The sequence below is a fragment of the Vicugna pacos genome, chromosome 4, assembly GCF_048564905.1.
Source record: "Vicugna pacos chromosome 4, VicPac4, whole genome shotgun sequence".
NCBI classification, from domain to species: domain Eukaryota; kingdom Metazoa; phylum Chordata; class Mammalia; order Artiodactyla; family Camelidae; genus Vicugna; species Vicugna pacos.
This window is the reverse complement of record NC_132990.1, coordinates 51318461-51331505: the sequence shown is the minus strand read 5'-3', so window position 1 is coordinate 51331505 and position 13045 is coordinate 51318461. Positions and strand designations below refer to the sequence as shown.

The window sequence follows — 13045 nt, the reverse complement described above, 5'->3', positions numbered from 1 at the left end:
CCAAGGCTGGTTAAATCTGTGGACACAGAACCCATGGACACAAAGGGCTGATATATACAGATAGTGTATATCTAGGAAAGCATAAGGGTCAGGTGGGAGGGAACTACCGCTGAGTAGGAAAATCAATCCTCCATTAGGGATGAAGGGGAACCTTGAGGGCCTGGATTTGCCAAAGAGGAGGGCAGGGATTTGGGAAAGAAGGAGGATTCTTGGGTGGGGAAGAGGGGGAGGGGTGGGGGCAGACAAGGCCCAAGGGCTCTTCAAATGGAGATACCGATCCTTACATTTTAGGCTATCTGTGTTTTGCTTTAGAATCAACCCACCTAACACCCTAAGCCTCCAATAGTTTGGGGAAGACCAAGAGGCTCTGTGAAATGACTTTTGCTTGTTTGTTTTAGGGCTTGACTATTTGGGTGTTTTGAGTGATTTTAATAGAAATCAAGGAAAGGGCTCCCCCCCCCCCGGATGTAGCACAGAAGAGACAGTGAAACGACCCAGCAAGAGAGGCCACTCAGCAGGAGACATCAGCTCTAGAAGGACCTCCCAGATAATTGCAGAAGCCTTGGGGAGGGCACTGAATTCTCCCCAGGATATGGATGGCGGGGGTTCAGGCCACACTGGGGACTGCAGGGGCAGCGGCCCCAGCAGACATCTGGTTTGCACAGCTGTGGAAGTAGAAGTCTCAATCTCTATGTCAGCTTACACAGAGTGCCCCAGTTTGCAAAGCAGTTTCACACCCATCACCTTTTATAAGCCACCACAAAAGCTGGTGATGTGTTATCAGAGAAGAGGATCAGAAGCTCAGAGTGGTGTGTAGCAGAGATGGGGGTGGAGGCCTAAGGTCAGAGCTCTTTCCTCTCTCCCCACCTGTCAACAGATGTAGAAGATGCAATGGGGGTTCACTGCACAGGCTGCAGGAGGAGGCTTCCTTCCATGGACTGACTCTGGGGACTTGCAGAAATAAGGTAGCTTCTTTGTGTGTTCCTGATCTCTACATGGGGCCAGAGAGACTGAAACCAGTCACATATCCTCCTCATGCACCAGTTTACCCATTAGCACAAGGATAGGTCTCTCTAGGCTCCTCCCATTCTGGGAAATGAGATCATGTAAATAAAAGCAGACCCAAAGCACCATACAGACATCAATCAATTTGTTACCTATGATTCTACGATTTCCATTACACATATTTCTGATGCATAAGAGTGGAAGCTGCCACTGCACTGGACAAATCTCCCTGCACAACCCAATTAATGTGGTAGCAACTTCTCAGGAATGTAAAGTTCTCTTCCATTCTACTTTGACGCACTCTAGCTCTGTGCTTTAGGAGCACAAAGGATTCCAAACCAACCCAACTTAGTTTCAACGGGGGTGTCTGGGCAGGAACCTCACTCTAGGGCAGTGGTGGATACACACCGGAGGCCCGACCAGCTCAGGAATGTCCGAGAGATTCATGAATCCATGCGTGATGTTGACCAAAGACTGAAAAGAGAAAAAAAATCAGACAGTGAGACAGAAGGTAGCCTGTGTTCCTCCTTGTTCCTGGCAGTGAGGCTGTACCTGAAGCACCTGCATGGCGGACAAAGGCAGACACTGGTAACACCCCAACTCACTTTCAACACACCCTCCCACTCCTCGTACCATAACCCCAGGCCGCCTTACCACTGTCCTCTTACGATTAGTCTCAAAATTGCACCATACATTAATGCCTTCTTTCTTTTACAATTCTAAAGATACATTTATATATTTAAAATACACGTGCCAACAGAAAAGTGTGGTTGGGGTGTGTGTGTGTTTGTCCACATGGTTATTTTATACCCATGGCATCAGGTTGCATGTATCAATCTTCAGCTTGCTTTTTTCACGCAATCATACAGCATGTAGGTCTTTGCACGTAGAATTTTTGGATACGAACATTTTTAGTTCTAACAGATTGCTGTCAAGGGGCTGTACCACTTATATTTCCAACAAAGCATATGAGATTATCTCTTTCAACACACTTTTACCTACACTTGCTATCTTTTAGTCATACTTAAAAGAAAAAACACTAATCATTGTTTTTTCCAGTTATTTGGGACTTTTTGTCTGTCATCTACCAGCATGAGATCATTCCTTTCAGAAGGGCCACAATTTTTCACTATCATTAACAATGTGATGTTCTAATATTCAGTGGACTGTGATCTGGTCCCAGCCCATAACCCAGGCTGCTCTACAAATTTCCATTACTTTCCACCCAACCTGGTGTCCGACAGCTCCCTGTGCCTTGGACACACCCATGTTTTTCTATTCTGTGCTTTGGCTCAGAGTCCTGACCGTCTGAATCCTGGAAGTCCTGTTATCCATGCTTACTTGGTAAAATCCTTCTTAGCTTTCAAGTTCCTGCTCAAAGACACTTCTTCCAGAAAGTCTTCCTCGATTTCCCATATCCTAAACCATCTTTCCTCCCTGTTTCCCCCACTTATATTCCTTGCTTCTTGGTTACAGTTCTGTTAACACTCATTCTCCTGACTGTAAATGCTGTCAACCAGAAGAGAGAAGCGTTATGTGAGACAATAGTGTACTGGGTAGGAACAGACAGGTAGGCCATGCTGGGAGGTGAAAACTCTGATGCTTGATGCCAGCTACATGCCTTCTACATCACCAGTAGCCCTGCAGGCCCTGGAGTTGTGGACAACTTTCTCTCCCCTTTAGCCAAGGCAGAAAACACACGGCCACACTCTGACATGGTGATACTCACACTAGACAAGACCTCGATGCGCCCTGGTGGCCCCCTGGGGCCAGGGGGTCCTACAATGCTGGCTCCATCCATCCCTCTGTCGCCCTGGATACAGCAGTGAGAATGGGGAAAAAAATTCACTGTATGTGATAATGCTTCTAGAACCAGGCTGTAAATTTTTCTCGCCCCCTCCTCAGATTTGTAACCTCACCTTAGGTCCCTGGTCTCCTTTTTCTCCTTTGGGACCCTGGTAAAACAAACAATCAAATAAGTATGCTTTGGGTTTTTTCTACTCACTTGGCTCACTCTCCATCTATCCTCCCATCTTACCATTTCTCCCTAAGCTCCCCCAAGGATTTTGTCCCAGATAATGGGAGCAAAAGATGAGGGGCAAATTCCCCTTTCAGAGTCAGAAGGGGATAGAACATCCCAGAGAGAGTGAGAGGACCAGAGGCCCTCTCCCAGCATGGGATGAGTGCCCCTCTTAACCCTGAACCTCAGAGCCCTCTGCTTCTGGAGGATGGGGGAAGGTCTTTGTACTCAATCATGGAGGGGGCTGTGCTGCTTCCCTCTGTGAGGCTCTGCTCCTCCTGGACTGGTGTGCTCAGCTCTAGGTACCACTTGACAAAGATAGTGAGATCCTGGGGTTTGGTCCTCTTGAGAGCAGTTAGCAGAGCAGAAGATGGACCACACCTCCCCAGGGCTGGATGCAATGGGAAGGGACACCTGTCAGGAGGACAGGGCTTTGAAATGGGGCAAAGTGCGAGTCCTGAATGGGGCAACAGGAAGAAAGCAATGAAGCAGAGATGCTGGATGGCACAGGATTGGAGAGGGAGGGATATAAAGATGGTTTTCAAGTTTTCCCACAAGATGTTTTGTGCAAAACCTCTGTGCTGCTCCTCAAAGAAGCAAGCTGTAAAAAGCAATGGCCTCCCCACTGCAAGGCTGGAAGCTGGAAGCACAGAGAGGGTGAATTATTGAGAATCGCAGAGCCAGGATGGCACCCCTCAGCTTCCTCAATCCAGGATGACAGTCCTCAAAAGTCAACGTACACTTGAAGCCGTTGGTCCAGAGATTCTGGGTTCATGCAACAGCCTGATGCTTCCAGAGCCTTCAGTATCCTAGAGAAGGAAGAAGAATGAGGATTTCAGATCCGATTCAGATCCTACTTGTGCTGGGTGTGGTGCTGGGAGCTGGGGCTCAGTAAGGAATCAGCACCACCTTGGCCCTCAGACCCGCGTTCAGTTAGCTGGTCTTTCCAGGAATCCTTGGAGCACGTTGCTTTTTAATCACAGAAAGGGGGAAAAGTACCTCAAATCCAAGTCCCGTTGCACATCCAGGGCCTGGGGGCCCTGGGGGTCCAGGAGGCCCTGGGGGTCCCATGACCCCAGGAGTGCCAACTTGTCCGTTTTTCCCAGGGGGTCCTGGTAAGCCTCTGTTGCCGGGATCACCCTGTAAGAAAGAGGACAGGCTGATTCTCCAGCCCTGGGTTCACTCATGGAAGGAATAACTTTCATGCTTGAGTCAGAAAAAGCATTCTTTGAACAATTAGTTGGATGGATTCTCTGATGTGTGCTGCTTAATTGTACAGAGACAGCGGTCTTGCCAAGTGATGTTTCACTTGGAGATAAGCTGACGGCGCTCATTGAACGCACTTGGGTGGAGGGGGTGAGAAAGGAGAAAACTTGGCAGGTTATTGACTCCCCTTCAGCTCCAGCTGCTCTGCCTTCCCCAAGCAGTTCCTTCCAGATGTGCTTCTCTCTACTTCACGACACTGATACGTTCAGTACCCCAGCCCAACAGTCCAACTGTACTAAACCCAGAGAGAGGGGAGGAAGGAGGAAAAAGTCTTTTCTTTGTCTTGTTTTACCTTTTCACCAACTGAGCCATTAGGTCCTCTTTCTCCCTGAAAAAAGAAAGGGGGGCAATGAATATATATTCCATTAGGTATGTTCAGAAGAAAATGCAGAATTATAGACTTTTAAGGAACAGGACATTAAAATGGGACCCTTCCTGCTCAGTTCTGGCTGGTGTCTCAAAGCTGAGCCACTACGGTAAATGTCAATTTGCTTGGCAGGTCAGGCTGAAAGTTTGTGAAACCCATTGTTCAACTATTAGCTCATTATCTACTTCAAGAGTGAAAAAGAGAAGTTGCAGATTAACCGGGGAGAGATTGTAGAGGAAGAATTCCCTTGGAGTGTTGCCAGGGTACCAGGCAGACCATCTCCCCATCCTCCTGTGGATGGAAGTAAAGGGGTGTGTCCCCTCCTTGAAGCCCGGGGAACGGACTTCAAGAACTCTGTATGTATTCCGGGGGCTTTTGGAGATATGTGGAATGATGGCTGTCTCTCATCTGGAAAATTCTAAAGACTGAAAGCTGGCTGGAGCAGCCCCAGAATGGGGTGGAGGGGTATTGCTCTAAAACAGGTTGTATGTCCACCCCCAATGTGGGCCACTGTACAAGTTTCCCTTGGGATTAGATGTGGATCCCACAGAAAGGAGCTAGCTGTGAGCTCAGAGCAAAGAGGAGGACCCCTGGGGGCTGATGGTCAGGGGTGGTCACCCACAGCAGACACTGCCCTACATGCAGTTGGGGGCCCCAGGTGGAGAATCTCCAAGGAAACCACAGAAGCACCCATAAGAGAAGGAGCCAGCAATCGCACGGCCACAAAGAAGGTCCTGATACCACGATACACCTGCCACCTAAGGCGGTACCTTCTCCCAAACCCTTCTTTCCCTGAGCCAGATTCCCCTTCCTACAGCAAATCCATAGAAATGAGGGTGGACAGTTCCAAAACAGTCATGCTCAAACAAAAGATGGTGAGTGACACTGACCCTGAATCAGTGAGGAATGCCAAAGGGAAAGCCTGGGAAGGTGAAGCCAGAGGCTTCAGTTGTGGAGAGAAATTAGGCAAAGGGGTAGTTGAAAACAGAGCAGATGTGGCTCTGACAGGGAGATAGGTGGAGTTTAGGAGCTGGACAGCCATGGAGCCCTGCCCATCTCCCATCACCTTCCGCTCCGAGTACAAGAGCGAAGGGATGGGGCAGAGCCCCAGGTGGCTGACCCTGGGAGGTCCAGGCAGGGGCACCCCAAACTAAGCTCAGCTGTTGACATGCCCTGCCTGACAGCACATCCTACTCCTCCCATCCCCTTCCTGAAACCTGCACGTCTCAGGAGCAGCTACTGCCCCACCCCCAGTAATCTGCACAAACAGAAGCAGAAAACAGATGAAAGAGGGAGAGATTCCAATTTCAAAAGAAAACACACAAGCAAGGAACACTACACATCTGAGGAAAGGCAATGCTCCAAAAGAGAAATAACGCCAACAGTGGAGTGCACGTACGCCTGAGGAAGCTGTGAAGAACACGATCCAGTCAGGACTCTAATACTCCATGTTCTCAGGGAGAGAAGGGAGCATATTACAGCCTTGAAACAAGGACAAACTATTATGAAATAAGAACAGTGGTTACAGAAGAGAATCAATTAGAGAGCTTAGAGATAAAAATAAATAACTGTTGAGAGAAAGTCTTCTGCTGAAGGGCTGGATCACAGAAAAGACACATCTGAAGAGGGAACTACAGAATCGGGCTACAGATGCCCCGGATATTATGGATGATGGGAGAAGAAGGGGTGTCTGGAGAAGGAAGTCTGGTGCTGGGCCCCGTTGCTGGCCTGACCTGGGAGAAACTTCCACCCAGGGTAGAAACAAAAAGAAGTAGGTTCCAGCTTTGCTGCCCAGTCCAGAGGCTACAAGCTGCTGTGTCTGCTCTCCTTGGGTGTGATCAACCACACCATCATCTGCTGCCTGTTGCAATCGGTCCCTGAAGGAAGTGCCAACCTTATGCATTTATTCCAGTAAAAAGTCAAATCGTGGTCAGGGATATTGTGAAACAGAACTTAAATTAGCCTCATCTCTTGACTTCTCTACTCTATCCTCTGAAAATCTTATTATTGTGTTGTTGGCTCTATTCAAGAAAAATATGTTTGTAAGTGAAAAACTCTATCTTTTCAACTGCCTTTCCAACTCTTTTCAAATCAAGAGTACATCTTGAAGCAGTTTCCAAGGAAATTCTAGAAGATATCTTGGACCTTGATTTAATCTGTCTCAGAAACAGATGATTTTGTCCAGTTTGTACCTGTGAAGAGATAATATTTGGACTCGTTCCATTGGCTCACAGATTTGGTAGCCACCATTTTGGAATGTGAGCAGATAAGCTCAGGGATGGAAGGACTCATGTTACTGGGCTATACGTGAACAGGCAAACTGAAAAGTGGTGGCTCCAGTGAAGAGTCAGCAAAGACCCGGTAGCCAAAATGATGGTGGTAGACCTGTACTTCATTCCCCAGTGCGGGAACTATGTGGTGACACTATGCACCATGCTGGAATTCCAACCAGCAGAGCTGCAAGTGTGGTTTTGATGCTGAAGTATGGAGAGACCAGTTCTACAGCCAAAACACTGAGAAAGAGCCACATGTTGTAAATTCACCTTTTAGAAGTCACTGGAAATTCCAGCTCATTATGGTAACTGGATTTGCTAAGAACAGTGGTACACTTCATCATCACACAACATCAAAAAACCTAATAAATACCTGGATATATATATTTTTTTTCTGTTGTGGTAGCTGAGATGGCACAATTTACTGCCTTGGGGATGTCTGCTGGTTTTGCTCATAGTGTTTGTTACATTGATAACTTCAGTGTGTTACAATTACAACTGACTATGGTATATTTGGTTTTACGGAGGTTTATAATCCAGATTTTGTACCAAACACATTTGGTGATGAAAGAAGATATAAACTAGAAAATCAGGCCAATATTGGAGAGTTTAATTGAAACAAGTTGTTATAAGCTCTAAACCTATTTCTGGATCCTAGTTAACAGCAGTTTACCACTCAGGTAGTTGTAGGGGCAGGGAGGCAGGTACCACGTTCATTAGTACACAAGATTGAAAGAATTGCTTAAAGCCAACTTGGGATTACTTGGAGAAAGGGAAGGAGATGATGATTGACTTGCATTTCTCTGACATCTCATGGAGAAGCTGGTTTTACAATGCCAAACAATGACATTTCAGCTGTTTAATGAGATTACTCACAGCCAGTTCCTGGGAGCTTAACATTCCTCAGCCATTCTGGGCACTGAATAAAATTTCAAAGCACAAACTATTTTCTGCATGGGTGTCCCAGCACCTTTTAAGACTGAAGAGTAACATGAAAGAATTAGATGGTGAAAGAAGGAAAAGAATGACAACAATTAGTCCTCGATCTGTGCTGAAGAACTGGATGGTAGAATCTGCAGGGCAAAAGTAGAAAGGAATTTTTCAGAGGTTCATTCCTAGCAAGGTCTTCAGCATCCTTTGCAGAAGCATTCTACAGATGAGAAAGCAGGCTATTCTTTGCCTACCCTGTTCTCAGAGAAGTTGCTCATCTTAATTTGGGGAAAATAAATTAAGGAATATTTCTATCATCAAACTCAACACAGAATCTCTTTGATAAATTCTTAATGACATCGCACTTTGATGACAATCCCACATTTGAAAATGATTATATATAAAGATATTTTTTTCCATCCACATAAACTGGATCTTATTCTTTGGGGAAAATATGTGCCCTGCAGATGAGAAGAGAGGCTGATGTCCTGGTGGCATGAGGCACGACCTCCCTGCAAGTGTCCGTGCAATGGAGGAAGTTACTGCTGGGCAGGAAATGCGTCCCATGTCACTGGAGGTGTGAAGAAGAGATTGTGGGAGAGAGCCAAGGATCAAATGCATCATTGAATTTTATGTTGTGTGACATCCATGAGGTTATTCATTTTCTTCAGCACGTTTTTGTCATGATTTCACATCCAGACTTTCCTTCTTGGTTTTTTTGGGGGCTGGTGGGTAAATGTCATATGCAAGGTTTCTTTCCAGCTCTCCAGATGCAGTTTCCAAGTCCTTCTAGGGTCTGCTTTTCCTTGACCAGAAAACATCATATGCACACAGGGTAACATATCACACCAAAGTTCAGGGGGGAAAATGTGATTTATCTCCCACAATTATCCTGGGCAAGCATGCTGCCCTCCTCACGACTGAGTCTCTGAGCAGCTGTGGAGTGCACCTGAGCGGGTGTTAGTGTGCCAGTGTGGGTGTGGGTACTTTTAAGTCTGCACGGCCCGAGACGGGTGTGTGAAAGCGTGGTGGAGGGGGAATCACGTAATGTGATGTTTCCTGCCAATTTTAGTTTCTTATGAAAAAGTTAGTATATATGAGTCCTATAAAGCTCGACAATAGTTTCTTCTTTTTCTGAGAAATGAGCTTTCCACGAAAATCGAGCTGCAGTTTCAATTATAATAAACACACTTGAGAGCTGATGGGAAATGGAAATTCAGTTCAGTGATGATGGCAGTGTCTAGGGAGTCAGTATTTTCCACAACTTCGTCCAGGTCGGGTACACAGAAGGCCTCCACTCCCTCTCCCAGCTGGGACGGACCCCCCTCCTCTGAGCTCCAGTAAAGCTCATGACTGCATCTCTAGAAGGAAGCTCACTTTATCTTTATTGCCCGTCTTTGCAGGACACAGCTTATCTCATCAACCAGGCTGGGAGCACTGCAGGGGCAGGAACCCCACCCCCACAGCACCACGTGGGCTTAGCAGACAGAAGATGAGGAGAGCTTACAGAGAATGAAGACACTGAAGGCCTCCGAGACTCCAGGAGTGGAGGATTAAAGTGGCACCTGAAGGAAGTTTCATTCATTCATCAGACACTCACAGAGGCCTGTGCTGGGTCCTGAGGACACACTGACAGTACCAGTGCTCCGCTTGTCAGGGTGGGGGTGGGGAGCAGAGCTAACAGCCTTAGCATCCCTGGCTAAGAGGGGTCCCAGCAGAATCAATCCTGTATTAATGGGAAGTGGAGGAGGGAGGGGTGCTTTCTGCTCATAAGGGTCCAGGAGCGCTTCCCAGAGGATATATCTGAGCTGGGCCTCGGAGGATGAGGAAAGAGAAAGGACATTCTAGACAGAGAGGAAACCATGGTCAGAGGCCAGGAGGTTGTGCAAGAAGAGTGTGCCTGGAGCCTTTCAGTAGGACTGGCTGGCTGGCCCGAGGCCACGGGAAGAAGCAGTGGGAGGTGGAACTGAAAATGTAGGCTGGAAGGGCCTCGAAGGTCTGCACAGGGTGAGGGTGCAGCCCTGCAGGCAGGCAGGTGGCTCAGATCTTCTCTCAGTGGAGAGGGAGTGAGTGATGAGAGACTGCTCTAGCAAATTTCACTGGCCAGGTGGGTGGAGGCTGGATCGTGGGTGGGGAGGAAGAGGTACCGGCAAGGAGCCTGATGCCACACTGCAGGCAAGGAGAGATGAAGGTCAGGTGGGGGCGGGGAGAGAGGTGAGAGATGTGCACATCAGACTGGCCAGTCTTGGCAACGCACATATTGTGGCAGGAAGAGAGAGGAGGGAGGAGTTACTGAAGACCCTGCTTTTGAGTCCAGACAACTAGGCGAATCATGGTGCCATTCTCTGAAGCTGGGAACATGCAGCTGTGGGCTGGGGAAAATGCTGAGTTCAGGTTTGGGCGTAAAGAGCCCCCGGACGGAGACTTCCAGCAGAGAGGATCCGGATAGGATCAGAGGCAAGGTCAGGCTTAAAGGTCAGAGAGGGGGTGGGCAGGCCTGGTGGTTCCCTTGTGTTGGAACCCTCCCCTCTTCCCAGTACCTTCTCCCCTTTCATTCCAGGATGGCCGGAGGCTCCATTAAGTCCAGGCTTCCCTTCAGGGCCCTGAAGAACATCAAGGACAATCAGCCCACAACATCTCTGATAAGACTCAAACAGGAACCCTTTTTGGAAAAGCAGGTGAGGGCTGGGATGACCCAGCGGGTGAGGTGGGTGGGTCCAGAGCCTTTTTGGCCCCTGGCAGAGCGCCCGGCCCAGCCCCCGCACAGCCACTGCTGGCTGTGCACCTGTAGATGAGTGTCTTTTACTCTCTGGGGCACATTTTCTCTTCTGCAGGGACTCAGGGGGCAGGGCTGGACAAGATGGCCCCTGGGGGCTTCTTACCCCAGGCCCAGCACTGATGTCCTGTGATTCCAAGATTCTGCATGAGCCTGCATTTCCTACATTGACTAAGATAAAGCAGCGAAACAACATGTAGCGTGACGTTTTTCTTGGCTTTGTTTCTTAGGAGCCTTAGTAATGTCTCAGCTGAGGAGGATTTTTGTTTACAAATACTAGCTAGCCGCTCATCCCCTGCTGTGAGGCTTAGTGCTGGGGTCTGTAGTCTGTACGCCCTCCCTGGCTAAAGGAAGCCCCATGGGCACAGGGAAGGGGAGATGACTTCAGCAGCTCACCGGGGGACCAGGTTCACCAGCAGGTCCATCCTCTCCAGGAGATCCAGGGGGTCCAATGAAAACATCGGTTCCTGGTTTTCCTGGAATCCCAGGTAAGCCAGGTGGGCCCGGGGGGCCTGGGGGACCCTAAAAGACAGACACCCTGTTAAAAAACAGTGTGAGAGGGGATAAATATATATGTTCCATTCATTCTTTCCATTCCTGACAACAACTCTGCAAGTAGGGGCTGGTGTTCCCACTTAGAAGATGGGGAAACTGAGGCTCAGTGAGATGATGTGACTTGCTCAAGGGCTCACATGCACAGCTAATTAGCAGGTCTGGGATTTGAATCCAGGTCTTTTTAAGCCCATTATATCATGTTTTCTCCCTAGATGCATGTATACAATAAAAATCCAATTCGGTGGAATTCTCAGAGAAGCTCTTATTTAGTTTTTTGATTACCTTAGAAGTCAGTCCCAAACTGCCTATTGTTAACCCTTGTTTAAAATATCTCTGCAATGTACTAGTCTCTTTTGCCTCTGGCTGGGCTGGCTGATCCCACCAGCTTGGAAGTCCCAACGGGGTCCCGCTCCACTCATCCAGTGAGTCCTGAACCCTTCCAGCCCTGTCACAAGGGGGCAGAAGGGCAGCTGAGTAGGTGTCTAGGTGGGGATTCAGCACAAGGGCACAGAGGAAGGGGTGGAGATGAGTGTGAGGCCCTGGGGACAGAGGTACGAGCCACAGCTGGAAGAGAGAGGTGCCCCCAGGGGGAGCTTTAGGGGGACCAGTAGGGACCCAGCCTTGGGCAAGAGGCTGGGAGAGCAAGAGGTGTGAAAGGGGCTGAAAGAGTGGTCTGGAGAGGGTGGAAGGAGGCTGCCTCAGGATAGGGAGGGTTTCAAGGAGGATCCGGAAGCCACAGTGTGAAATGCTATCTAGATGAGAGGCCAGCAGGTCTCTGGAATGGGTAAAGGGTAGGGGACAGAGCCAGAGTGTAGAGGTGAAGGTCATGGGCGTATGTGCTGTGGAACAGCCTGCTGGAGACGGCTGCCAGGGGAAGGAGGCAGGTGGCAATATGGGGGTCCTGACTATAAGTCAAGGCTCAGTCTCACTTAAAATAACACCGATCAAAGTGGAAAATGCCAAACATGCACAAACATAGAGGGAAAAGTCCAGTGAATCCCAGGAGCTCACCATTAGCCTCAACCGTCATTAGCATTAGCAACATGGCCAATCGAGTTTCATCTGTTACCGTCCCACTCCCTCCCTCCTGCGTCCTCCGGAAGCCTGCCCCAGACGCCAGGCCACTTCACCCTTCACACTCACTCTTAACAGCTCCTCACTGCGCACCAGGTCCCCAGAGCCAGAGCCAACATCCAAGCCCCAGCCCAGGCCAGAGCCTTCAGCCTCTGCTCCCACCTGCAGAGAGAAAAAGTTCCCACAATCTGATTTCACCTGCCACTCTCCAAGGACAGCCATGCCACTGAAAGTCTTCCCATATTCTGTGGTCCCGTAACTGCTGCCAGCTTTCCTTCTGGACTTTCCGCCCCCTCCCCTCTACAGCTGCCCTCCTCCCTCTCCCCCTCCCAGCTGTGCGGCCAACACGCCACCAGTCCTCAGACACAGGACACTCTCACAACCCTGTAGCCTCTTTTCCTGCCTTTCAAATCCCTACTCATCCTTCAAGGCCCCATTCCATGGTCCCCTCCTCCACGAAGCCCCCCACCCAACCCCATTTTCAGACAGACTTCTCTCTCCTTCTCCGTTCCCACCAGCCTCTGTGGACTTCTGGTTTTGGCAGTAGGACCACCTGACTTGAAGCTCAGTCGTGTATGTCTGTCAGTCCCTCTAGACTAGGACTCCTTCAGGGCTGGCCCAATCCCGAGACACCTCTGGGCGCCCAGTGTCAGCATGAGATCTGGCATCGAGAAGGCACTCAGCATGTACTTGTTGAATGTCATCAAATTCCTCCCAGGAACAAAAGGGAATTTACAGAACACCTTTAGTGGTACTTAATTCCTGAAGACGGGAACCAG

General features: G+C 48.9%; 1 protein-coding gene across 1 annotated transcript in view; it reads right to left on the bottom strand.

The window, feature by feature from the left end:
• The window catches only part of COL15A1 (collagen type XV alpha 1 chain), a 97609-nt gene that overhangs the window by 29321 nt on the left and 55243 nt on the right, over positions 1-13045 (bottom strand). Inside the window, exons 13-21 of the mRNA XM_072959808.1 lie at positions 12336-12428; positions 11034-11159; positions 10402-10464; positions 4584-4619; positions 4025-4165; positions 3766-3834; positions 2925-2960; positions 2735-2818; positions 1414-1479 (exon numbers count right to left, since the gene is read on the bottom strand). Coding sequence (XP_072815909.1) covers positions 1414-1479; positions 2735-2818; positions 2925-2960; positions 3766-3834; positions 4025-4165; positions 4584-4619; positions 10402-10464; positions 11034-11159; positions 12336-12428 — 714 coding nt within the window. The remainder of the gene's footprint in view (positions 1-1413; positions 1480-2734; positions 2819-2924; positions 2961-3765; positions 3835-4024; positions 4166-4583; positions 4620-10401; positions 10465-11033; positions 11160-12335; positions 12429-13045) is intronic.